Source organism: Nematostella vectensis, chromosome 2 (genome assembly GCF_932526225.1).
Source record: "Nematostella vectensis chromosome 2, jaNemVect1.1, whole genome shotgun sequence".
NCBI lineage: Eukaryota > Metazoa > Cnidaria > Anthozoa > Actiniaria > Edwardsiidae > Nematostella > Nematostella vectensis.
The window spans coordinates 12,912,949-12,939,879 of NC_064035.1; the positions used below are offsets into that span (position 1 = coordinate 12,912,949).

General features: G+C 42.9%; 4 protein-coding genes across 5 annotated transcripts; 3 read left to right on the forward strand and 1 right to left on the reverse strand.

Moving 5' to 3' along the window:
- The first annotated feature begins 2,616 nt into the window (after window positions 1–2,616).
- LOC116604548 (TWiK family of potassium channels protein 7) lies at window positions 2,617–6,705 on the forward strand. 2 transcript variants are annotated; one of them, XM_032367072.2, is made up of 3 exons: window positions 2,617–3,072; window positions 4,561–4,934; window positions 6,100–6,705. In XM_032367072.2, the coding sequence occupies exons 1-3, from the start codon at window positions 2,712–2,714 to the stop codon at window positions 6,475–6,477; spliced, it is 1,113 nt and encodes a 370-aa protein (XP_032222963.2). In that variant the 5' UTR covers window positions 2,617–2,711; the 3' UTR covers window positions 6,478–6,705. The 2 variants fall into 2 exon arrangements, with proteins under 2 accessions (XP_032222963.2, XP_032222964.2); XM_032367073.2 differs by having other exon boundaries at window positions 6,118–6,705.
- Window positions 6,706–9,173: 2,468 nt separating this feature from the next.
- On the reverse strand, window positions 9,174–16,191 carry LOC5521639 (sterol O-acyltransferase 1). The gene is made up of 14 exons (XM_032367016.2): window positions 15,960–16,191; window positions 15,819–15,889; window positions 15,600–15,712; window positions 13,501–13,551; window positions 13,286–13,393; window positions 12,711–12,981; window positions 12,554–12,635; window positions 12,128–12,245; window positions 11,554–11,691; window positions 11,332–11,467; window positions 11,121–11,219; window positions 10,528–10,657; window positions 10,074–10,225; window positions 9,174–9,961 (listed from the first exon to the last, which is right to left on the reverse strand). Exons 1-14 carry the CDS (start codon window positions 16,015–16,017, stop codon window positions 9,899–9,901), a joined length of 1,590 nt encoding a protein of 529 aa, XP_032222907.2. The 5' UTR covers window positions 16,018–16,191; the 3' UTR covers window positions 9,174–9,898.
- A 77-nt stretch (window positions 16,192–16,268) lies between these two features.
- Window positions 16,269–20,056, forward strand: LOC5521624 (creatine kinase B-type). The gene is made up of 7 exons (XM_032367017.2): window positions 16,269–16,622; window positions 17,083–17,447; window positions 17,587–17,792; window positions 18,143–18,346; window positions 18,727–18,781; window positions 18,877–18,947; window positions 19,693–20,056. Exons 1-7 carry the CDS (start codon window positions 16,354–16,356, stop codon window positions 19,834–19,836), a joined length of 1,314 nt encoding a protein of 437 aa, XP_032222908.1. The 5' UTR covers window positions 16,269–16,353; the 3' UTR covers window positions 19,837–20,056.
- Window positions 20,057–21,860: 1,804 nt separating this feature from the next.
- On the forward strand, window positions 21,861–25,439 carry LOC5521632 (homeobox protein DLX-1). Its single transcript, XM_032366836.2, has 2 exons — window positions 21,861–22,611; window positions 24,295–25,439. The coding sequence occupies exons 1-2, from the start codon at window positions 22,182–22,184 to the stop codon at window positions 24,531–24,533; spliced, it is 669 nt and encodes a 222-aa protein (XP_032222727.2). The 5' UTR covers window positions 21,861–22,181; the 3' UTR covers window positions 24,534–25,439.
- The last annotated feature ends 1,492 nt before the right edge of the window (window positions 25,440–26,931 follow it).

Here is a 26,931-nt window from a genome sequence, read left to right on the forward strand (position 1 = left end):
GGGTGCGAAATCCGAAAAAGTGGACCTAATTTTGGGGTTGTGGGTGAGAGTGAGTTCTCTGATAAAAATCTTACCACCTCAGAAAAAAAACAAAAATGGAATTTTTTATGCCTTTGCAGTATCTCCACGGGACGTTTATTGTCGGATTGACTACCAGAGTGATCTAGCTTATGCTTTATAGTTTTGTCTACAAATAGCACGTCTATTGAGAACCGAAAGTGGACCTTCGGCCGTTTAAACGCCTATTCTTTTAACCGTTAACCGTAAATTAGGTACCCGTATTGAGACCCTTATCTTAAGGTGACGCGTGAAAGCTCTTGGGTGACAAAATTAAATTTTTACTTTTAATCACGTCTGTCACAATGAAAAAAAGAACACAATTAATATAGAAAATGTCAAAATGCTAATCTCGGATTTGGACAGCTTTAGGAAATAGATAAAGATATAGATAATACATGTAGACGTGTGCTGAATCACCGTATGGCAGCTAAAGCTTTACGTCCACACTGGTGATTTCTATACCTGCATTCCATGTCTAGGCCAGGAACGGTGTTGCGTTTTAACTCTTGCTACCAATACAAGGAGCAAGGGTGACCAAGCATTTTTGTCTTTTTTTGTTTGAATCCGGGTTAAAAAGGTGAGTCTGGGCTCACTACTTTACGTTATTACATCTAGATGTCTTCATTGCTCTCGGGAATTCGGGGATAAAATACCCTAAAAGGAATGAGCATAGGGGAGCGAGGGTGAGCGAGGAATATGGACTTCACCGAAAAACTAAGAACGGGGGTGAGCTAAGGGGAGCAAGGAATGTGGAATTGTAACTGGTAAACAGTGAAAAAATTTTTTAAAAAAAATCGAGGACATGGCCGAGAATCGAACCTCGTCCATATCCAGATAAAATGAAAAAAAAAAAACATAGACCATACTTCCAGACACATGCGCTGAAACACCGTATGGCAGCATAGAGCTTTACGGCTAAGCTGGAGATTTCGGCCCCAGCACCGCTATCTAACGAACTGTACAACACATTGGAACCTGAGGTACCCGCGCATTAATGGGGAGGCAATAACCAGGATCCCAAGCCCTTAGTCGGTTACGCCACGCACAGCTCGCTGAAATATTCACTGAAAAAAATAGGGGTCTTTTTCCCGCTTGCGTCTCTTGGGAATAGGTGTGTTGCTATAGTAATGTAGTCATGTCGTCATCATGTGTAGCACACTACGACCTAGGTCGACATTGCTGCCTTTAGCCTTTGTTCTTCTTTGTCCAGTCACGCACGCGCATACGAAGACAGCAGGCAGCTTAATCACCCTTAGTTGCTATTACTATTTACAATAAAGACCAAATTAAATGTTACCAGATCTGAAATTCAAATCTGATTTCCTTTTAGAATCGCATAATATGGCTTTTAGAAAAAAATACACCCAAAAAATTGGAAGACTTTTCACACCCAAGCTTTGATAAAACGGAAATTGGTCAGATATATATGTTATATACCAGCTGGGAGGTCCGTATCGTCATATACCCCCCCCCCCCCCCCCCCATTGAGGGGGTTGGAAATTCCAGAGGGGTGGGGAGTAATACCTCCTACACCCTCAAAAAGGGGGGCTATCAATATTTTCTGGAACTACACATTGTCGCGCGCGTTGCAAAATCATTATGGCGGGAAATTGTCAAATCACAGGGACAGGGAGTTTGAAGCCGACGATTTTCCTTTAAGTCAATGATTCTAGATAAAATAACAAATAAAATGCCGATTTAGTGTGAAGATCTATAACCTCGAGAGTAAACATCCAGTTTTCGATGGTCATTTTAGAAATCAACTCACTATTATGAGCTTTGTAGGTTAGCGGTTTGGAATCGCGGGGTCCGGATCGTTGGATCGTAGAATATCGGACCTCAAGAGAGCTAATCAGAGCGCGCGATTTGATTGTTACCGGACCCCGAAAAAAATAAAGTATTTTTTAATAAAATTACGTTCTCCGTTTTTCGTATCCCTTGCTCAACCGTGTTCCCCTTGGCTAATCCCTTTTCGGATATTTTGATTTGTATTTATTCAATACAGATATAACGTTTACAACGATATTAAAAAAATAACTAAGACAAAAATGCTTCTTCACTCTTGATCCTTGGAGCAAAAGTAAAATAAAAAACGCAATCCGTTCCTATTATTCCAGAAAGAATATGACTTGAAATGGTGTTTGTCCTATTCGAAAGCTTTTCTTCAAATCATGTTGCTAGGCTGGCGCCAAAATCGACAAGAACAATAAAGAAGAACTGAAAAACTATTTATCCCTATAACATTGGACTGTCTGTCTTCGAATTGAGGATGTTAGGGATAAAAACAACACAAGGTTTGTTAATCAATGTTTGTCGTCTGCAGAATCCCAAATGAATATTTCGCAGCCCTTAGTGTGGTAGGGGCCGCATGAAAATGAAAAAAAAAAACATTTATGATAAGCGTAACAATAAATGTTATCAACAATGGCGAAAAAAAAATCACAATATTCAAAAGTGTGATTGGAGGTTCCCCTATTGGCAGCTGCAAGGACAGAGCAGGATCAACGACCATTGGCTTGCATCTATTAAATATTTCATCGCATGGCTATTCGCATTTTAAATTTAAATTACCTCACGAAAAAATAGCTCTCGCTCAATTTAAAGCAAGAAAACATCCTTAGGGTCCGTAGGATACTCTAGTATTTTGGAGAATGAATTTTACAGCTAGCCAGAAGAAACAGCTCGTTCCCGTAGTTTTATTTTTAGCAAATCTCTTTTACTTGTATATCGGCGGCTGCATTTTCAGGGCCATTGAGGAGCACCCTGTGATACAACCAAAAACTTCACATGAAGTAGAGGAGCTACTGGAACTTCTAAAAGAAAGTAACGCAGGAAAGCTACTTCCGGGTGATTTCAACAGCAAGGAGATCGTGTCTAGACTTAGCGACGATGAACTGGGGAAAATAGACGGCAATTTAGCAGCGATCAACCACGAGAGAAGTCTTGCCTCAAAACCCAAATGGAGCTTCTCCAATGCTATGTTTTTTGCTACAACTATAGTGACTACGATAGGTGAGTCTCGGAAACACAGTGAAACGTGAGTGAAACGGTAAGACAGAGAAGCCCTGGGCTTCCGATAATGCTAGAAGAAACGGATATATTTATGCTTAATCATACGTTCTATAGTGTGAAGCTACCTTTAAATACAGAAATACGGCAGGGGATGAAAAGGGAGAAATCAATTAAGGACATCTGTAACCCGAGTAACTGTCTCACGATACGCGTATTTCATTGCTCTATGTTATGGTGAAATCAAAAAAGGAATAGATCTTATATCTGCTCCTGGCGAATAACTACCTACCGATCACCCACGGAAAACACTGGGGCCGGTTCCTGAAAAGCCGATAAGCGCTAACAACCTAGGCTTAAATTTGCCCTAACCCACGATTGAATTGTCTGTTCCGAAACGCTGGTTAGCACTAACTCTTGGTTAGTTTGGAGATAAAATCTAACCCTGCTCGCGAGGGGGGTTAACTTGCTAACCTACGGTTTAGTTGGTTTAACACAGGCCTCCCAAACGTTGTAGTAGAACTAAAGTTTCATAAAATGGTTGCCGACAGGGAGCATGCAGAATACCCGTCCACAAAGAGTTAGCAATGAGACTTCACACCTCGATTTCTATAGAACGAGGCAGTAAATACAAGGAAAATGCAAATAAGTGGACGGGTATTCTGCAGTTTAGCCGCCGACAGAAAGACGTTACACAAAAACGATGTAGGGATCAAATGTCCTAACATTTCGCTTTTCATGCGACATTCGTTGCAATGCTGAATCGAAAACTGTGCTGGGACAGACAGAAGGTTACATGAAATTTATACTTGAAATGAATCTATCTCGCTAGTGTCACACACCAGCTCGAATCCTGACATTTTTGGAAATGAAATAGAGGTAATTACAGGCGATTTAGAGGTTATTGGGGCTTTCGGGAACGGCGAGTTATACGAAGGTTAGCTAACCTACGATTAGCGAATTTTAACCCAGGATTAGGCGCTGATCTAGGGTTAAGTTAATCGGGCTTTCAGGAACCGGCCCCTGGTCTCTAGACCATATCCGGATGGGGAAGGGGTAGAGTGGGCTCTGAAGGTTACGTGTTAGCAGATCGTCCCTCTTTTTCCTACATCACGCATCTGTGCGGCAGTTCTTTCTGAAGCCCTATGCAAATTCCATCCGTTTTTTGGAGTGTCAAGCTCTCTTGTTTTGTTGTCGCGTAATCCAAACACAAGGCGATGACGCAAAAACTGGTCTGGAGTGATCTTGCTGAATTCACGCCGTCCCACACCAAGCGGATTTTTTTCTATCTTTCGGCTACGTTCGAATGGTGGAGATCTAAGGCCTGCGTTGAAGGTATCGTGATAATGCGCTAGCCATTGCTTTTACTAACCCGCTCCGATGATTCTCTGATTTTCACTGTATTCTTGCGGGGCTTGTGCCGGATACCACTATAAACTATCCCAGACTTTCTCTGATGCAATAAATGACCCTTGTCATTTGCATCCCCAGGTTATGGCAATCTCGCACCAGTCACCACGGGCGGGCGAATGTTCTGCATCATCTATGCCCTCATAGGGATACCGCTGACCTTGATGTTGCTCGCTGTCGTCAGTACTGTAATCGTGCAGAAACTTAACGACGCATGCGCATATGTGGTTGGGTACATTCGCAAGAATTTCTACAAGGGCTACGAGTTTGAGGCTGCTAGCGGCGAGATCAATGCCCCGGTCTGGCTAGCCCTCCCGATCATTTTTGTGTTCCTCACCTTAATGTCATCCGTGTACTGCGCGCTGGAAGGCTGGGACTTCGGGACGTCACTTTATTTCATCTTTATCACGTTCACAACAATAGGCTTCGGTGATGTGGTTCCCAAGAGCCGAGCGGTAGGTGTCAAAACGTAACAAAATCCTTGTTTAGGTGAAAGATGATGATATTGACGGCGGTAATAACTGTGATTAGTGTTTATGACAATTATGATTATGATGATGATGATGGTGACGATAATCATGGTGATGATTATAATGATGATGGTAAGATGATGATGGTGGTGATTAAAATGCTCATGGCATGATGATGATAATGGAGATGTTTATGTCAATAATGATAGTAAATGTATGAGGCATTATATAAAATACAGTAGAAAATGCGTTGAAATGCGTAGAAAATGCGTCCGCTGGGGCGTCAGGTCATTGTGGCTAAGTAAAGTCGAACGATTAAATTCATACCGGGTCATACCATTAGTTTTTTTAAATGCACGCACATTTTTTGAGTTGCTATTTAAGAAAAGTGGATCACATTTTCATTACGTATCAGAAAGACAACACAATTTGCCATATCATATATCATTCAGGAAAGTTCTGCTTAGGGAAAATTAAGACCTGAAGTGCAATAGACCCAATGCGTACGCACTGTGTCCTAAGATTAGAAAGATCCATAGCACAATTTGTATCTAGGTGAAAAAAGTTAAGGACATACGAAAAGTTATACGAAACCATATTCACAGTAATTCACTGCATGGGTACAAAATCTCACTGTGACGCGAAGGCTATTAGGATCGCATTAGGACGAAGGTGGAATTATCTGAAGGCTAGTGTGGACTGCATTGAAACCGACACCAGCCCTACCTCCTGCTATTGCACGTGGTCGTATGAGGCATGACTGCACGTGGGAATGTTAACGCCGTTCTCCTCTGACTTGTTAGTACTTGGTGTAATAACTTTACAGCGGCACCTCCATTGAATCCGGATTTTGCTATATAACTACTGTACTTGGCTACCGCCATTTAGCGACCAACCTCTGTCTAGCGACCACCTTTCACGGTCCTGAGGGTTGCCAAATAAGAGAGGCGCCACTTTATATGAAAGACATTTAACATGGCCGGGTAAAATACGCTAATCTAGGGATAACAAACTGCATAACAATTACTAGGTCTAATCAGTAACAAGTATCGTCAACTTAAAGATAATATAATCTATTAATGCATGTAAATTAATGTGTGTAAAGCATGTTGCATGACAGAGTGTTGTTCTGTTCTCACTGTTCCTACAGCTGACTCTAATATTTCAGGGAATCTGGATCAACACAACATTGCTCTACGTTGGGTTGTCTGTGGTTTCCATAACCATCAACCTATGCGCCACGGGCGTCGCCAGGCAGATGCAGAAGACCGGCAAATACATCAAGATCTTGCAGTTTTTCTCAGTTGATGACGACGATACGCCTGAGCACGACGGAGCGTCCGCTGGTCATGGCACAGAGGGCACGGAGAGGGGGAACGATAGCGACCGTTTTGAAATGCAGACATTGGAAGACGAGGAAGAGAATTCGCGAACGAGGGTAATGCTAGCTGGCGACGACGAGACAGGCACGAAACTCAACATCACGAGGGATTCTACCGGCAGATGTTATGGCTCGGTGCAGGAATAAAATAGATGATTTAAACAGGGAATAGTATCTACTGTATAGGACTCTTATTTATTTGCTGGGCCCTAATTACGTTAAAAGTTATAACTATTACGGGGATTAGTAGTTTTTAGAAGACAACTGGACCGAGTATCTCACATTCTAGAAGACAATTCGACGAGTATCTGAAAACAAAGAGCATTGGAAAAAACTCGCTTACCTATGAAGAAATAAAGCGAAAATATAGAACTAGATAGACTCTGTAGATAAACAAAAAACCGATAGAGCGATTATTTTTGGGGGGTTGTATTTATGAATAAATCAATTTCTACTTTGGCAGGCAGTGCTGAAAAACGCAAGACTAGTTCCAGTACCGCGCGGTTAAACCAGCCTTTTTGTTTTGAAATGGCGGCTTTTTACCGGCGAACTGTCACATTTTGGCGAATGCTAAGAAAACTAGACAGAACCTAAGGCTATAATTTTCTTTATGACTCCCTCATTATCACACAAATCTGTCATCTTTTGTACAGTATGGTTTTAGTGCTGTACAGTTAGTCAAATTAGCGACTGAAGCCAGCCTTTCGTACCTTTTCTCGAACGATTCAACACTACGATTGTGCTTGTTTCGCCAGAGCACACGCATGCGCATACGTTATTCAGCACTGTCCGTTTGGCATATTCCTTCTCTTACTCTCTCTTCCCTAGGGCCTATTCCCCCCTTCGGCTCTCTCTCTCTCTCCCCCAGGGCACATCCTTCGGCTCTCTCTCTCTCTCCCCCAGGGCACATCCCTCGGCTCTCTCTCTCTCTCTCTCTCCCCCAGGGCACATCCCTCGGCTCTCTCTCTCTCTCTCTCTCCCCCAGGGCACATCCCTCGGCTCTCTCTCTCTCCCCCAGGGCACATCCCTCGGCTCTCTCTCTCTCTCCCCCAGGGCACATCCCTCGGCTCTCTCTCTCTCTCCCCCAGGGTACATCCCTCGGCTCTCTCTCTCTCCCCCAGGGTACATCCCTCGGCTCTCTCTCTCTCCCCCAGGGTACATCCCTCGGCTCTCTCTCTCTCCCCCAGGGCACATCCCTCGGCTCTCTCTCTCTCTCCCCCAGGGCACATCCCTCGGCTCTCTCTCTCTCCCCCAGGGCACATCCCTCGGCTCTCTCTCTCTCCCCCAGGGCACATCCCTCGGCTCTCTCTCTCTCCCCCAGGGCACATCCCTCGGCTCTCTCTCTCTCCCCCAGGGCACATCCCTCGGCTCTCTCTCTCTCCCCCAGGGCACATCCCTCGGCTCTCTCTCTCTCCCCCAGGGCACATCCCTCGGCTCTCTCTCTCTCCCCCAGGGCACATCCCTCGGCTCTCTCTCTCTCTCCCCCAGGGTACATCCCTCGGCTCTCTCTCTCTCCCCCAGGGCACATCCCTCGGCTCTCTCTCTCTCTCCCCCAGGGTACATCCCTCGGCTCTCTCTCTCTCCCCCAGGGCACATCCCTCGGCTCTCTCTCTCTCTCCCCCAGGGTACATCCCTCGGCTCTCTCTCTCTCCCCCAGGGTACATCCCTCGGCTCTCTCTCTCTCCCCCAGGGTACATCCCTCGGCTCTCTCTCTCTCCCCCAGGGTACATCCCTCGGCTCTCTCTCTCTCTCCCCCAGGGCACATCCCTCGGCTCTCTCTCTCTCCCCCAGGGCACATCCCTCGGCTCTCTCTCTCTCCCCCAGGGCACATCCCTCGGCTCTCTCTCTCTCTCCCCCAGGGCACATCCCTCGGCTCTCTCTCTCTCCCCCAGGGCACATCCCTCGGCTCTCTCTCTCTCCCCCAGGGTACATCCCTCGGCTCTCTCTCTCTCCCCCAGGGTACATCCCTCGGCTCTCTCTCTCTCCCCCAGGGTACATCCCTCGGCTCTCTCTCTCTCCCCCAGGGTACATCCCTCGGCTCTCTCTCTCTCCCCCAGGGTACATCCCTCGGCCCTCTCTCTCTCCCCCGGGGTACATCCCTCGGCTCTCTCTTCCGTAAAGCCCATTCCCTCCGCTCTATTCCGTAGGTTCCATTCTTCCCTAGGCCCCATACCTCCCCTGGGGTTCTGACTGCTATTGGAGATCGTTTCGGGTTCTCTTACTTGCTTACTTTCCCCTTATTTGTACCGCGGCATTTTCTATTTTGGTTAATCACAGTAAGAAGCATAAATAAGTATCAAGTGGGTGAGGCGTTGCGGCATACAGTCGATTGACAAAACGTTGTCGTCAACCCGGCTTCGCAACTACGCAACAAACCCGCATGTAATTATGGGCATAAATCACTGAAGCCCCACCCTCAAGCCACCATTACCGCGTCTAAGTCTAAAGTAATGCAGTGGCTAATATGTGCAGCTAGGCGCGGGTCAGTAAGCAGCTCTTACAAGCTGCAATTTGATTGGGCAAAAGAACAATATCCGCACCTCGACACAAAGAACGAGAAGAATAGAGACAAAAGAACTCCTTTGTAGAACGAAGATAATAGGAGACAAAGCAGCTGCGTACTTACTCCTAGGCGCTCCAGTGGTTTTACCCATGCTTACACGTGGGCTTGTCACGTGGCCGCAAAACGTTTTGTCAATCGACTGTATTCTGTAAGCTTCACGGGGTCACTGTAGTACCACGTGACACCACGAAGATTCGTCGCATTCGGGGGGGACCCTTTGGCGGTTATTGCAAACAATCCCCCTCCCCCCTTTGCTGGCCCAGCGATGATATAACGCAACTAAATTGACCTTTTTTTATTGCATCATACCAAATTCTAACGTCGAGATTATAATTTTAACAGAACATTGCTCTATTGATGAACGACGAACACGCCGGACTGCCACGGAGCGAACAATTTTAAAATATGGATTTGTGTCGTGTATCTTTCGCAGCTTTACACAACAGTAAGATATCTTCTTACGATTAGAAATTTTAAAGTTAATAAACCCGTGCAAACAGCGCCAACATTCCTGGCATCACTACACTCGCTGCCCACAAGACAAAGGAAACGTCTCAGCACCTCCTAACATGGTGCTAAAGCGCCAACATTGCTTGACCAGCGTCTCGCCAGAAAAGGTTGACGCTATTTGCGCAGGATTTAGCTGCTAGGCTTCAGACAAAAACAGCATCACTGGATTGAGAATAGCCTCGAGGATAACGCCGGAAATTATTACTTTCACGTTATCAGTGTTTAAACGGGCAAATTATTTATTATTTAGAAAATTATTTATCCCCCTTCTATGACGGTTAATGTGTCGAGTGTCGTTTTACAAAATTATATACGCTAAAAAAAAAATGCGTCTTGCGTACAGTACTAGCACAAGCGAAGGTCCTTTAGAAATGTACCTACTCAATATATTGGGCTGTTTCTTTAGCGAATTGGTTTTATATGAACTCTTTAACGTATCATCAATTATTTATCGAATTAAATATTAAGTGATCACTTGACACGGTAGGTGTAGATTCAGCTTTTTCCTATACACTCACTGCTCCATGACCGGGGAGTAAGCATCGAGATCAAGTCTTGCTGTAAACAACAAAGAACCACACTCAGCTCACTGCCAATGGGCCTCTGAAACTACCCTTAATTAGAAACGCTATGAAAATTATGAGCGTCCCTTCTTGAGAGTATATCTTACGTTTTTCCTGGGGCAGTTTTGGGTTGCGTACCACTCCTGGCTGTAAAGACACATGAGCAGGCCATTGCCAAGGAAGAGGGTGATCCACATGAAGATGTTCCACCACTGAGAGTGCTTGTTGTGCTTGCTCGGCTTCAGGAAGACGAAGGACACTGAATATGGGCAACATGAGTGTTACTCTCGGGCATAAATCCACGATGAACCTGCTTTACCCCCCCCCACCCCCACCCCCACCCCATCCCCCCTCAAAAAAATCAAACAAAGAAGTAAAGAAAGAAATTAGGATTAAAAAATGCACGTGTCATGACACTATGTGTCTAACTGGCCCAAATTGGTCAAGCGAGTTCCTGGCACATAGCGATATCAAACTTACAGGAAGCGTTATCCAACACGCCTTCATGATTTGAGTAGAGTCATATAATGCCTTGCAGGGTCATATATGTTCAATACTCACGTCCAACACCCCCAAACATGGTGAAGAGGATCGGGAAGAAAAACCGGAAGGCAAACATCAGCACGTACTCATGTGCAATGGCAGAGACGACGAATACAGCGACAGTGGAGAGATTACGATTATTCGTCAGCTGAAAATGCAACACAAAATCACATGATTGTACAACTACTAATCAGGGCGGCCCATATAAGTAGTTTGTTTGTTAATAAGATTGTTCCCATCAATCACAAATTATCACATTTACTCTAACTGAGATTGTGGCTCAAATTTCACAAAAGACTTCACCAAGATTTAGGAAATACGACTAAACTATAAAAATAGATAACACCTTTGGATTGGAACTAGCAATTAGTAATTCTAGCCTTGAAAGGGCGAAAATGAGTAAATTGCTTTACTAGACAGATGTTATGAAAGAAACACTGTGGGGAAAATTCGAGGCTTAAGTGCACTGTTTTATATGTTGGTATTCAAAAAGCAATAACGCCAAAGAAATGGCGATTATTTTCATTTGAGTTAATTCCAAGTGCTTTCTAGCGTCAAAGAGTACACAACAAAAGAATACCAAGTTTGCAAATATATGATTATAAATATACCTGCACTAGATCTTTGTAGATGTATGTGTAGAGCCAGTCGTGGACAACGACATTCCAGGTGCGGTACCAATCAGCATAAGAAGGTGCGTTCCACCAATCCTATTTAGTACCGAAATAAAGCCAGTCAGAAAGTGCTACACGGATATTGTTTCCTCTCTATAAAATGTTGACAAGGCACTTGAAATTGTTCAGCAAGGTCTCGAAGCCTTACCTTGTAAAACATTCTGTCTGCAAATCTTGTCATCTCGGCAAAGGCATTGAGCCAGGAGTGTAGAATGGCAAAGAAACCAAGAACAAGAACCATAGTACCAGGAAGCATACAGCTAAACGCTGATAAAATTAGGTTCCTAAATAAAATGTTAGATTAATACAAGTTGAAACCTAGATTGAGAGAATGAAAAGAATGACAAGAGTATGGTTTTTCAAGCCTTACTTGAAGTTCCCTGCCTCTTTGCCTGTGTTTCTGAAGACTGGCACACAGAATCTCGCAAACACATAATATGTGTACAGGATGCACATTGCCACTTGGAAAAAGTTGGAGACAACATAGTCCCAGCGAATACAAGGCGTCCTAAAAGGGTATAGTTAACATAAAAAGAAGATAAGAACATGAGTTTAGGTGAGTTTGGGTGGTCCACCCCCAGAAGTTTGTTTGTAGTCATTATAATGACATTTGGTTGGTTGAGCTACCTAGGCTATGCCAACTAGTAGAAAAATTGCTAAGAATTCTCATGAAAATTTATATATTATGGGGTTTTCCCAGAAATAAAGACCAAGTGAAGTTTTGATAACACCCGAATGGAGCCTAAAATGCTTGCTATGCCAACACAAATAAAAGTGTGTGTTGTTTTAAAGCTGCTTTGTGTTTTATAGTGCTTGGCTAGAAGAAATTAACTAATACAATAAAATAACAAATTTTGTGGTTGTAATGTTTTCATAGGAGCCTAAAGAGTAGAAGTTTTTATGCTATTTAAAGAAAATGGTCATTTTTTTTAGGAATAACTCACATTGGGTAATGGTCTCGATACACCAGGGTGGGACAGAACAAAAAGTACAAATATTGGCCAAACTCAGGTATCTCATTCTCATTTTCACTGGTGTCTGAGCTCTGACTTGCAACACTGCCTATAGAAAACAACAATTCCAAATCAACATTTGAACAGGGAATACTACATTTGAAGAGCTTGGTTGCAGTAAGGTGATGGTGATGATAATCCTTGGAATGTAAAACAACTCTGCAGGTGCCGATCTGGGAAATCCAAAAGGGGTGGGGGGCAAGGTAGGTGTTTAAAAAAAGAGAAGCAGGATTTATCATTTTTCTGATGATTTCCTTACATTTCTTGTTTTTTTCTAAGCCAAATATCTGAAAATAGGTGGGGGGTGGTCTTGACCAGCCTCTAGATCCACCCTTGCTCCCTACAGTTATGTTTTACCTGATGTCTGACTTGTTACAGAACATAACACTTTAGGCACATTAGACCGAACAAATGCATGAACTTTGAGAATAAGACGAATCTGAAAAAAAGATTGAACAATTAACCAAATGGTTTGACAGGTAGTACAAAGTCAAGCTAGTGATTTAGAACATACCTGTTCTGTTAAAATGATTATTGATGAGACAGGGGGGAGGTCATGTGTATAAACCTCCTGGATAGGAAACACACAGAACACAACAATATAGCCAATGTAGCCCACAAGCCACACAATGTTGGGCAAGTGGTACCAAGTGGACTGTGAACTGTGCCAAAAACGAAACAGGGGAAATATCAGAAGTGACATAATCAGCATAACTAGCCAGACGTTGATGACGGTAGACACTTTGCCAAAAGCCCAAAACATAATGGAAAAGTCCAAGCTCAATCTGAAAGAGAGCCAGGAAAATAGATTAGAATTCTATATTGTTTGAAGATCGGGGGAGGGGGAGGATTTGTTCAAAAGCAAAGTAATGTGTCTTTGTTTTGCAGAAAATAGCAAATAAAGTAACAAACTTATGAATGGAACCTCTAATCCATTAAAAAAATTTTGATCCACTCCTGAGGGGAGGGAAGATTTGAAAATCCTTCTTAATTGGCAGGGCTGTTGTAGTATAATCATGAAATGGAATATCTACTGTACAAACAAAATGCAGCATAAAATTCAAAAAAATGAATTTGGTAGATATTTACCGTCCAGTGTCGATGAAGTCATAGATGACAGTATTCAAAACAAAAACTGCAAGCAATGCAACAAAGATATTGTAGATAGTCTGGACATGACTGACTTGTAGTAGATCCCTAAGAATTAATTGAACAAGAGTTTAGTGTTTTTCATGGCTTTTTGTTCTTTATCACAGTATTACTTCTAAAATCTTGCTATTATGATCATCAAGTTCAAAACTCACGTTAGCATAGAATTTCTTGCTTTGAACACTTTATTTCCATTACTTTTATCTCTACAACAAAAACATGAGCAAATAAGTAATATGTGGCCATCTAGAATGTTGACAAACACTCAGATAAACAGAAGAATAAACATTACAGTTTGTTGAACAGATGATTGGACAGAAAGTCAGATAAACAGACAAAACAGGGGTTATAAAGGGATGGCCATTGACCAAACCCCACCACCCCCACCACCCCAACAAGCTTTTGTCTTTTTGGGGGCCTGCTGCTTCCCCGCTCTTTTGAGAATTTGGATTTCATGAAGGTAAATGTAATGCAGGAGAGAACACACAAAAAGATCATTTTTTTTTCACACCAATAATAAATTCTGCTTTTTGAGGGAGGTAAAGTTTACTTTGGGCTCCCTGTGGACAAAGAGAGTCACACATGCTCCACCACAATTATTGTTGTTGCTTTTTTTTTGGGTAAAATCCAGTTTTTCAATCAAAAATCCTTACCTTGTCAAAAGGCAATACAGGTGTTGAATGTACAACAATTTCTTTGGAAATGCATGAAATGGCTTTAAACACTCAGTTGATAGGATGTGAAACTTTCCTATAAATGTATTCTATTTTGTTTTGTGTTTTAAAAATAAAGAATGTACCTAAATTCAGGCGTGTACCCAGGATTGGCTGATGAGGGGTGCACAGTCAATGTTATCATATGGAAAAAGCATAGTATTTAAAGATTACTTACAGTCAAACCAGGTCAAGCGTGACCCCTAGAGCCGATTATTGGAGTTAATTATTTGAAATTTCATTTGATTACTTGCCGAGATGTTTCCATTCTTGAAACAAGTATTCGAATTTTAGAATGAACTCACCTCTTTCTGTTAGTCACATGCTGTATGAACTCAACAAATGGGCCAAAAATAGAACCACTGTTTTTATCCAAGTCAAGAGATTACAAAAGATTTGTGTGAATTTATTATGGATCCTATGAAAGTGTTTCATTGCGAATCTTTAAAAACCCCTATCACAAATAGGGGGGGGGGGAATTCAACTTGGCCTATGTGGTTTAAGGCGGTAGCACTTTCGACTTAGGAGGAGCTCGTTTTCCCTTATTGTAATTGCATATAGATGCCTTTATTCCACAATAGTGTTCATGTACAAACATGGCTGAAGATGAAAATTGTAAAGCACCTATGCCCCCTCCCCCCCCCCCCCACGCACACACCAAAAGCCCCCCTTTCTCCTATCCTCAGAAACATTAGATATTAGGAAGAGAAAATTATGAATGATTAAGGGAATGCAAGATTTAGAAAAAAAAATACATTCACCAATACAAAATTGTGAAAAATATAAATGAAATATAACATGACACCATTAAATTAGAGAGAAGAGAAACATGAGGCTGGAGAAAATGGGGACATTCACCTCCTCCTCCCCTCAACCCCCCCCCCCCCCCCCCCCCCGCTCCTCATCCCTTGGGCTATAGTAGGGGGGATACAGACAATGAGGTGTCCCACCCCCTATGTTGACACCCCCCTTATGGCATAACCCTGTGAAAGTGTTCATTCTGTGTGCTGGACATACTTTATGGGTCTAATGGGTGACTTTTATAAATTTGTATATATTCTAAAAAGCCCCATTTTTGTACAAATTATAGACTATATAGGTAAATCATAGGAGGTAAAATTTGTTTTTAAAATATCACGGCCAGACCTATTGAGCTCTGTGGGGCTATCAAAATAGATTATCAAATTATCAAAATGAAAATAAAAGACCCATTGTGAAATAATCAATCTTACACGATAAAGTGGCTAAAATTAATCGCAGTCTATCGTACCATTCTCATACGATTTTCACTTGAAGAACTTTATCGACAGATTGAAGTTATTTATAAATGATTAACGGTAGAAAGATTCGATTTCCTCATACTTTATATTTGCTTCCATAGAGGAATAAGAACTTCTTGAAATAAATTTTGCATATGCTATCCCCTTCTTACCGCAAAATCTCCTGCTGATAAATCGTCAAAGTCAAACAAATAACCACACACACGGCAGATAAGTAGGTCAAGCTAGACGATGAAACGAATGAATCAAAAGATTACTTACAGAAATCGATCAGCATTTAGATCCTCGTCAGACGACTCCAGATCTCGCAACACACCATCGAATAAATCGTTTAATTGACCGTCGATCTGCTCCAAAACCTCTTCACGAAGTTTCTATCGTTAGATAACAAATACACCATTTAGAGTTTCATCCCAGGACATCAAATTATAGGATAAACGGAGCCCGGCTATCTCTCAAATCCCTATATTCTCTCTTTACCTCTGTTCGTCGGCGAAGTTCCTGAGCTCTAAGCGCATTCTGGTTAGCGTTGAAATGGTGGGTTTTTAGCGCTGAAACAAATACTACATTTGGTACACGTCTCAATAATTTTGTTGGGAAACCCATGGTTAGGAAAGTTACCTCCGTTGTTAGAATTTGGTCCCCGATAGCGTAAACTCGACCCCTCAGCTTCGGCCATGGCGATGAGTGGAGTTTAGTTGCGCCACGCGGCCTGGCCTTGTTTCACCTCGTACTTTTACGTCACTCACTTGTCAAAAGGTCAAAGTAAAGAAAATCAAAATCTCAAAGGTCCTGAAATCTCGTGAAAACACTTTTAAACAGCAAACCCAGCGACAACATGAGAACTTTACGGACAGTTTGTGTTCAACTCTTTTATTGGGGACTGGTAACTAATACTTATCCGGGTAGAACAATCGAATAATTGTTCGAATTAACTAATTATCATCAGTTGGAACACATCGGCGAAAAAGACATCAATCCTTACAAAAATGATTGACTTAAGAACTAGAGAAAAATGACAAACAAATCGCTTGACGATTCAAAGGATTCGCTGCGTTCTGTATCAGTAGAGAAAGCATTGCTAGCCGCTACAGCTTTCGGATGCGGGGTGTACTTGGCCAGGGAGCTGTACCTACGATTGTCCGGGCGTGGCATGTCGAGTGAGGAATGGAGGAGGAGGAACGGCTATCTACGTTTCCCCGCGTATGGTAACTTTCCTGATCTGAGCCTTAACAACACGCTAATGGCAAAGTATTTGACTCCAGAGATGTACGAGAAACTTAAGTGAGTAACAAAACATAAGAAAATCAGTACAGTTAGGCAACACGTCACCGGTGTGACCTACGGGATAAAATTATTGTAATGTCAGCGTTATGCCAAACTTAAGGAGAATGGGAGGGGGGGGGGGGGGGGGCTGGGGGATGGAATGTGAGCGAAGAAGACCAAATATAGAGCTGACAGAGGTATCACAGATATAGTGTGATTTAGAGTCCTGAATATAGGAAGTCCGGTGGCATGCTCCCTAGAGTCGAAATCGGGATCTTATTGAATATTTATCATTTATTTTTATACCATTGATCAAAAAAACCTCAAAAGATCTCAGAGTATACAGTATACGGAATGATTGACAACGCATGCGCAAATTTACGCCCTCTGTGATTCTATAAATACTACAAAACTATCCGCTTAGCTGTAAAGCTTTTACAGAACAATGAAATTCTTGTGTTTTGTTTTTCAAATGCAGAAACAGAAAAACGTCAGGAAAGTTCACACTCGAGAAACTCATCCAAGTAGGAGTTGATTGTCCCAGCGTGCCGTGGGGCCGTGCAGCAGGCGTGGTCGCTGGCGATGAAGAGACGTACACGGTGTTCTCACCAATACTCGACAGTGTTATCAAGGACCTACATGATTACGGACCCGAGGAAAAACAAAAGAGGGACGTGGATTGTAAAGGGCTTCGAGACGCGACCATCCCGCGGGCAAAATGGAAGGCCACTAGAATCACCGCATGGCGCTCTTTAAAGGGGTACCGCTTTCCAGCTGCTTGCGGGCGCCTGGATCGAAGGCAGATCGAGCAGGCCATCCAAAGCGCGCTGAAAAGATTAAAGGGTGACGTTACACGTACACACATGTCTGGCACAGGTCGCCCTGCTAACCTTGCGTTCATGTCTTTTGTTCTAAGGGGAGGGGGGAAACCATAATTGAATTAAACGTGGTCATAAAAATGATCGTGATCATTTTTCTTTAGGGGAGTTCAAGGGAAAATACTACTCCATAGTGGATCTCCCAGAAAGCGACCAAAAACACCTCACCGCCAACAATCTAATGTTGGTGCACAACACACCGGAAATGACGTGTTCGGAGCGGTCACGTGACTGGCCGGATGCTCGGGGGATCTTCTTTACCAGTGACAAAACCTTCGTAGTACACGTAAACGAGGCTGATCATCTCAAGGTGCGTATGTAAAAAAAAAACGCTAAAATTTAACTGCATTATGGGAAGCCAAATGATTTCGCAAGCCCTGGCAAGGCTGTGCAACGGAGAAAGAAAGAAAAAAAAGAGTAAGTAGCGGTCGCAAGGCCAGTAGGTAATCTTTGTGATTAAAAAAAAAAATCTTTCGTGGCGTCTTCGGTTGTGCAAGAACCAAGACACCAAAGATAGTTAAAAGTGGTGGATGCAGGAAAGCGAATGTTTATCACACACTTGGATCTTCACTCCATCCACCACTAAATTTGCTATTCCGTTTTTCAATGTCCCGCGCGCAATTTTGAAATAATTACCTCACTGTCTATCCAATCTGTTAGGTGATATGCTGGTCTCAAGGCTCCGATCTCTTCGACACCTATGACCGTTTTCAGCGAGGCCTGAGCCAGTTGGAGGAAGAGCTTAAACAAAACGACGAAGAATTCGCCCTGTCTGACCACTTAGGCTACATCGTGTCTGATCCACGGCATTTAGGCACGGCCATGGAAGTGCGCATGCGAGTTCAATTCCGTCACTTAGCAACGGTATGTTAAACAGCAGCAATGTTAGCCTAGCAAAAATGGGAACCAGCAACAGTTGGAAGCTTAGAAATAACTAGTAGCTTAGCAACAAGGAAGGCTTAAGACAAAGCTAGCCTAGCAACTATGGCATCCTAGCAACGATGGGTAAAACATCGATGGGTCACAATAGCCGACAGTTTAAGTGGCTTTATTTTCCATGATAATAGAGAGGCACTTAAGGTTATCGTCTCTAGAGTATAGCTATGTGCTATTCAAAACCCTGTGACCCGCTGTGGTTTACCGTGACAAGACCGGCCTTTCGTTACTTTGGTTTACGTAGAATGTCGCTTGTGTTTGAGTTTCTCCACAGTAACATCACGCTCAAAAGCACGTTTTTGTTCCAGGATAACAGGTTGCATTTTGCACTTAAGTGTCTCAACATGAAAAGATGCCGTCAGGGTAAGATATTAGCTGTAAAAAATGACCATGAATTGACACAATCAATATGAATTACTTTTCCTTTAAAAAAATTTCCTTTCTATCGGATCTCACAGGTATCTCTTCCATCAGCATAAGGAAGGGGCAGTTTGATTGCTGCAGCATATTGTCCCTGGGAGTCACAGAGGTATTGGCCATAAAAGAATTATGTTTATCGTGACTTTCACATGTCCCCCTTTACATACAGAGTAGAAAAGATGTGGATAAAGGAAGGGAAAGATAATTGGTAAAAAGAGACAGGAACGGGATGGGTGAAAAGATGGGGAAAAAACAGGATGTGTGACAAGAGATGCGAAGGGGATGGGTGAAAAAAGCAGAAGTGGAGGGGTGAAGAAAGCAGAAATGTGGAGGAGTGAAAAGAGCAGAAGTGGAGGGGTGAAGAGAGCAGAAGTGGAGGGGTGAAAAGAGCAGAAGTAAAGGTGTGAAAAGAGCAGAAGTGGAGGGGTGAAAAAAGCAGAAGTTTGGAGGGATGAAGAGAACAGAAGTGGAGGGGTGAAGAAAGCAAAAGTGTGGAGGGTGAAACGAAAGAGAGACTAAGAGGGAGATTTAAGGGGGGAGACCGAGGAAGGGGACGGACAGTAGTAGAATAGGAAGACGTGAGAGAGACGGGGGAGAGAAAATAACATCGGGACGATAGGGTAACAAGTGTGTGGATTTGTAAAGAAAGGGCAAAAAAGGGGTTGAGAAGGGGTTGAAGGGCTATTGGATGGGGACACGAGGGTGTGGATTTGGACAGGAAAAGAAACGATTTGGGATAAGAAGATGGGGGTGGGCTATAGGGTAAGGCGACCAGCAAGCGGGTTGAGGGAATTTTCAGTTTAATCGCAACCCCGCAAAACCTAAACTAAAGTGCGCTTCTCTTGCTGATTTAGGTCCAACTCCTACAAGGTATGGTTGAGGGAATAAATAAGCTGTCTGGTCTGGAGGCGTTATTAGACCAGGGCCATGAAATCCACGAGGCTTTAAATGACTTGCAGGACGCACCGGTAGTTCTACCGCAACTACGATTCCAGTAACAATAGCGAGATTACCATGTTTCTATGAACACTAGCGAGATAACTATGATTCCTGGGACACTATAATAGCGAGATTACTACGTGTGTACTACGATTTTATGATCTAACACTAACGAGTTAACTATGTGTGAACGGATGCATTCAAGTTGTAATATTAACGAGCTCAGAATCTTAGCAAGGAGGACATCAGGTGATTAAAGCTTGTTTGATATTTTGAAAACTGCGTCATCATTTCCAACTCAGATCGTATTATCAACTCTACATTGCTTTTTAAAATTGAAAATCATGATTTTATTGTTCCATTTTGTAAATTCCTTTGTGCAATACCCTCTAGCCAGCCTCAGGGAATACCGTGATATTTCACTTGTTTTGATAAATATTCTCCAAACACTTAAGCCAGAGCTAAACGCTAAAAAAAACACAATTGACATAGGTGTGTTATAGCTGTGATATTATGCCTTGTTTCAAGGCTAAAATGAGAAAAATAGAATCCCGAGCAAAAAAAAATTCCGGTCTAAGAAATACCAAACCGATCCAGATCAATCCTTACGAGTGATGTAAATAAACTTTTTTTTTTCCGAATTTAGTCTATACTATCTGGATTAAAAATCATGCCATTAAAACAGATTTTTCCGAGTGATCTCCCAATGGAAACAACATATTAGCTCACGGTATTGTTCACGATTTGCAAAAAGAGATCACATAATAGCGTAACTGATATCATTTTTCTCCACCAGACCCTAGTATCTCATTACCCTTATGAGCAAAACGTCAATTATAATAGGCAGCGAATGATACGGTGGGCGCAAGAATTAGCTATTCAAAAAAAAAAAAAAAAAACGGTTTTGATTACTCCGGAATATGAGCTATTACCTAAGCGTTTTGCCAATCATATCTTTTGTGTGCATCACAGGATACAATTACCAAGATAATGCAAAAGATGTTTTTAATAAGTTTTACAACAAAAGGATACAAAAACAATATTAAGTTTTACAACAAAAGGATACAAAAACAATAATATTGTGGTGATTTTTATGTGGTCTTATTAAATGAGATTTTTGACGTTCTTTAAACGGCATTTTTTTCCTGTCGAGCCAACGTTTTACTTTCGTCATGTCCATTCGTTAAGCATATTTCGATGGCTAAATAGCATGCAATCAACTCAACAACATAAAGACACGAGCGATGATCGATCTAGTCATAGCCATAAGAAATTAGATGAATAAAAAAGGTGACATTTTGTCGCTCGAGTCAGTAAAATTACTCATGCATTTGTTATGCATCCTCTTTAAAATCATTAAGTAGATGCTAAAATAAACGCTTTGTTTAACTAAACATTCTAAAAATCACAGCAACTATAGAAGAGGGTGGATAAAAATCTTATTACAGCGTTTTCTTGATAATTGATAAGTTAAATAATTCTCACCACCGTCTGTCACCGCAGTAACCCATTTTGACCCACAGAAAAATTTTCTAATCAATTGATAGTCTATTTGCTCAAAATCAGAAACAGTCCTCAGTAATTGGCTTTAGTCGTTTCGGTGGCTGATAGTAGATGAATCGTCAATAAATTGGATAGTAGCCAACAGACACAGGTGAAAATATCATGAACATAGCCTACAAGAATGGCTCCATTATCGCGAATCCAACTGAGAGAGGAATATCGGTGGCAGATTCATTGAAGTCTGAATAGACCGACGCTTATTTCAATCCACAACTTTGTTGCAAAAAATGATTAAACGATACAAAAACAATAGTTATAAGTAGATTGTTTACTTTGAATCAAAATAATATTGACAACCATCGAGAAAAGTAGGTCTCACTGTTGAAACATCCCAAAACACCGCTCTTTTATGTGGAAAGGTGCGAATGGCTTTTGTAGAATGCAGTAGAAATAGCTAGAGCTATAATCGGTTATGCGTTGCGCACCTGCTCGTCCCTCATTACTTAAGCGTATCATGATAGCACCATCAACGCTACTATCGCGATACATTCGCGTGCTAGGCGATTAACGTGAGATAGCAAGCAGCGATAAGTTTGATAGGATTCTGCGAGCTCTGAGAACTCGTCATGTGCAAAAAGCCAAGGCTAATTACAACGTGAAGGCTTAGAGTACTAGGCGCATTTAGGACGGAAACCGCCCGCGGGCTTACACAAGGGACACCACGGCATGACCCGTCATCTACAGCAAAGCCCCTACAGCGAATAATCACGCGCCAAATGCCTTGATTGACAGGTAATCGTCAGCGCGCTCGAATGGTATTCCGGGGCAAGCGATTGCCTAGCACTTAGTGTGTGAACGTGAATCTGGGCGCTTTTGATGACAACGAAAACAACCTTTTAAGATGCTACTGATATATAGAGATGGCTATTTAGCGAGCACGACAGAATCGAGAGAGCGCCGACAGTTCGGGATGTATAGTAGCGGGTCGCCAAGCAGTCAATGGGGTCGTCAGTCGGTACTCCTGTACGAACGGCCAGGGTTTGCAGAGCCAAGAGAGAGGGGTGTTTACCGTACGGCGGACGAGGCAGCTCGGTTCGGGGGAGCTTTCTCTATCAGGTCGATCTTATCGCACAACAGATCCCCGCAAACCACAAGTACTAGTGAGTGCTTCCGGGTAGTGCCTCCGTCCTGCGCGTTCCCTGGCCAGGCAGTTTGCTGTGAGGAGAGAGGTGGAAATCCCCGTATCTCGGCTACTAGTGACATAGACAAGGCATTGATGCACTGCGACATGGTGACGGCGAGGTCTAAAGTGGAACCGACGAAAAGCCAAGGTGGGGCTAGTACTAGAGTCTAAGGCGACTTGTTAGGCAAGATCTATTCTCGCATTTGTCATGATATTGAAGTCATGATAGCGTAAATGACTCATAATCATTACTTGGGCTATTTAGCACATACTAGAAATGATCTTGATGTTTCTCATTTGATTTTAATACCATATTTAGATAAATGATATGATTGATATGATAGCAACTGGCTATACTCTTAGGGATCACTATTTACAAGAATTAAAAGGGCAAGAAAAAAAATACCACCCGAACCTTTAATACACTTTGGGCAAGCTTGACAAGAGTCGACACCTCAGGAGTGATATTATAATTAACTTTACCGGTTTCATGTAAAAAACGTTAGTATGCCTTATCAAAGTGTAGGAAACCTAGAAAACTACAATAGCAAATTATTTGGTTATTAAAAATACCCAAAGAGGGTTTCACACCAGTAATTACCATGCTCTTTTTATTCCCTTTTGGGGTGTTAATTGTATTCACATACTGTCCCTTAACCGTAAACACTTAAGTCAGTGATGATAGTGACAGATAGCGCAGATATTGACTTATTTCTAAATATAGACTGCTATCGTCAGTCAAATTAGAGGATATAGAGTGGAACCCCGATCACTCTAACTCATATTGACTTCAAGTTCCCTTAGAGACTATTTTTTTTATGTGTTTATTATGTTTTTTTACTTAAGGGTCTGAGTCAACGGAATTCCACTCGTACTTTTTAAAACAGCTTTTTACTGTACGGACGCAGACCCTTACCCAGGATTTTTCTTTGGGGGGAAAGGGGGGGCTGCGAAATCCGAAAAAAGGTACCTAATTTTTCTGGGGGAAGGGGGGGAGGGCGTGAGTTTCCTGATTTTTTTATGCCTTCGCAGTATCTCCACGGGCGGGACGTTTATTGCCGGATTTGGCTACAAATAAAGTCTGACTTACGAATTAATGACATACTAGAGTGATCTAGACAAACTGTTGAGATATTTCCCAAATTTGGATGAAAAAAGTCGACCGATGTTCATAATTTAGTTCATATCTACCCCTCCCCCCCCTCAAAACAATGTTGAACTCCTCGTAATATTCATGCTCAATCTCCTAGCATCACGTTATACAAAACATTGCTTTGTGGGGGAGGTGGAGGGAGGGATATAAACGTTTTTAGTTAAGCACGTGTGAAATTTGGACTTTTTTTGCACAAAAATCTGGGTGTCTCAACAGGTTTTGTCCAGGATTGTAGCTTATTCTTTATAGTTTTGTCTATAAAAATAGCCCTCCCCCCCTTGGTTCGGGCCTGGGACGCCCAATTGCTCATTCGCTTAAATAAAAAAAAAAAAAACACCCTAGTCACAAAGTGGTACCGTAAAATTCGGGGGGGGGGGGGGCTTATTATTGGAGGGATTTTTGCGTTTGTATAAAACATTGACCACTGTCTATGGCATTAAATATTACTGTGTTCATGGCCCGGTTTTTTTGGTATATACAGCCCTCCAAGTATAACCCCCCGGGGCCTATATTCGGGGGGGGGGGGGGCTTATTATTGGGGGGATTTTTGTGTTTCAATGATCGGGGGCTTATATTCGAGGGGGGGCATTTACACTGGGGGGCTTATTATTGGAATTTTACTAGGCTTAGAGCAGCGGTGAAATAGCTTGAACATTGTCTCGTTTGTTTTGTTTTCAGAAAGCTTGTCAGAGAGAACGCGTCAGAAGAAAACCAGTAAGCGCTGCAGAACGATCTTCGCGCCGTACCAGCTACAAAGACTGGAGAAAGCGTTTGAGAGGCAGCAGTACGTTGCAAGGGAGGAGCGGCGTCAGCTCGCAACAGGACTGAACCTGACCGAGACACAGGTCAAGGTGTGGTTCCAGAACCGCAGAATTCGCTTCCGCAAGCACCGCCTAAAAACCGCAAACGCGTTGTGAAGCCACAAGCAAATATCCCGTGTACTTAGAGCAGTGTATAGCAGGCATCGCCTGAAGATTGCAAACGTCGTGTGAAACCACAAGCAAATCCCCCGTGTACTTAGAGCAGTGTATAGCAGGCATCGCCTGGAGACCGCAAACGAGCTGTGAAACCACAAGCAAATCCCCCGTGTACTTATAGCAGTATATAGCAGGCATCGCCTGAAGACCGCAAACGCGCTGTGAAACCACAAGCAAATCTCCCGTGTACTTATAGCAGCGTATAGCATGCATCGCCTAAAGACCGCTAACAAGCTGTGAAACCACAAGCAAATCCCCCGTGTACTTATAGCAGTGTATAGCAGGCATCGCCTGAAGACCGCAAACGTCCTGTGAAACCACAAGCAAATATCCCGTGTACTTAGAGCAGTGTATAGCAGGCATCGCCTGAAGACCGCTAACAAGCTGTGAAACCACAAGCAAATCTCCCGTGTACTTACAGCAGTGTATAGCAGGCATCGCTTGGATACCGCTAACGAGCCGCAAAACGCGATGTGAAACCACAAGCTTAAAAGATGTAGAGCTAATAGTAGCAAGGAGGAAATTACTGACCTATTGAGAACTACTTTGTAGACAGTGTATGTATAATCGACAAAAAACGGTTGTTTCCAAAATATTTTAACTATTTACGGTCGCCACAAAACTTTACTTACAATAACCTGCCACTCTGCCCTGAAGCAAGTCCATTCAGGTGTTTTCACTCGGGCACCCTGTGGTTGGAGTTCGGGTTCTTAGCACCAAGCCACACACAGGAACCCGAAAAGGTTGGGAGGTTGAAAATGGGAAATGGGAGGTAAGGAGCTTCCGAGGTAATAAACTTTGTAATAAATTTGGTAAACAATCTGTTTGAACAGACACGAATCCGCATCTAACGACTAATATGTGCAGTTTGCAAGGCACGCTTGGCTATGTATTACGGGGCGCAAGGTTTGCTGGGCCATGTTAGAAGGGGCGCAAGGTACGCTGGGCCATGTAAGAAGAGGCGCAAAGGTACGCTGGGCCATGTAAGAAGGGGCGCAAGGTACGCTGGGCCATGTAAGAAGGGCGAAAGGTACGCTGGGCCATAAAAGAGGGGAAGCAAGGTACGCTGGGCCATATATAAGGGGGCGCAAGGCACGCTTGGTTTATATAAGGGGGCGCAAGGTACACTGAACGATGTATGTGAGGTGGGAAGCGCAAGGGCCGCTGGACCATGTAAAAGGGGGCGCAAGGTACGCTGGGCCACATGAAGGGCCGCAAGGGCCGCTGGACCATGTAAGAGGGGGCGCAAGGTACGCTGGGTCACTTGAAGGGGCGCAAGATACGCTGGGCCATGTATGAGTGTGTGGGGGCAAGTACAAGGAGTTGCAAAAATCTCCGGACCCCATACGCATTGATCTCGTGAGAAATTACCAAGTGCGGTCGAACTTAGTCTCCTGCAAATGTGAACTTTAGAAGCACACGGCTATGCCATGCTGACGAGTCCTAATAAGGACGAAACAGCTGTCCATGGTTGCCGAACTGCACGGGTAATAGACTGTGCTAGCGTCCCGTCTTGGCCCGACTGGTGCCAATGTGTGTATGCTAGTGTGCTTCTAAAGTCCACATCTCCTGCAAAGGAACAACTGCTGAGATAGCTCGACCCTGACACGTGACCAGCCAAACACGTTTGCTTATGTTGTTTTCCTTGTTTTGGTGTTTACTATACAATAATACATGCCAATGAACTGACGGATCACGAAAACACGGGTGGCCTTGTGCGTCGGCCTCTTACCGCTGTGGCCCAGGTTCGAATCCGGGCTCAAACTGAGCATTTGCTACGGGTTCCTGTCTTGATTCGAATTTGTGTCACAAGCGATTTGAAGTTATTCTCCCGTGTTTCCAGTCTTCTCGGATAAGTACACTAAACGGGAGGTCTTGTCTCTGCAAGCTGCACTACATTTCATTCTTTTTAAAAGAACGTCTAAGCTGTTGAAGCTGGGCCGTTCTTATTTCTGGGACATTTTAAGACCGAATATGTTCTTAACGATGTTCTTAAATTTTATTGTATATAAAGAATATAATACCCAATGAATTATTAGGAAGATAATTATACTAATGGTTAATAGCAATAATAAGGTTGTTAGTATGAGCACAATTTGATTTTGCATTTCAGAACGCATGACAACTAAAAAAAGAAAAAAAATTCTGCTATCTCAGCCTCGGCATGTTGTTGGCATGTTCTTAAAATTTGGTGAAATCTCAGGCTGGACGTTCTTATAAAAAAAGGTTCTTCTTAAAAAAAAGTGTAACCTGAACCGAAGGGACGTAAAAGAACCCCTATGACAGTGCTTACTAACCGAGGGCCATATGTTAGAAAACTGTATATTCGGTTAAATAT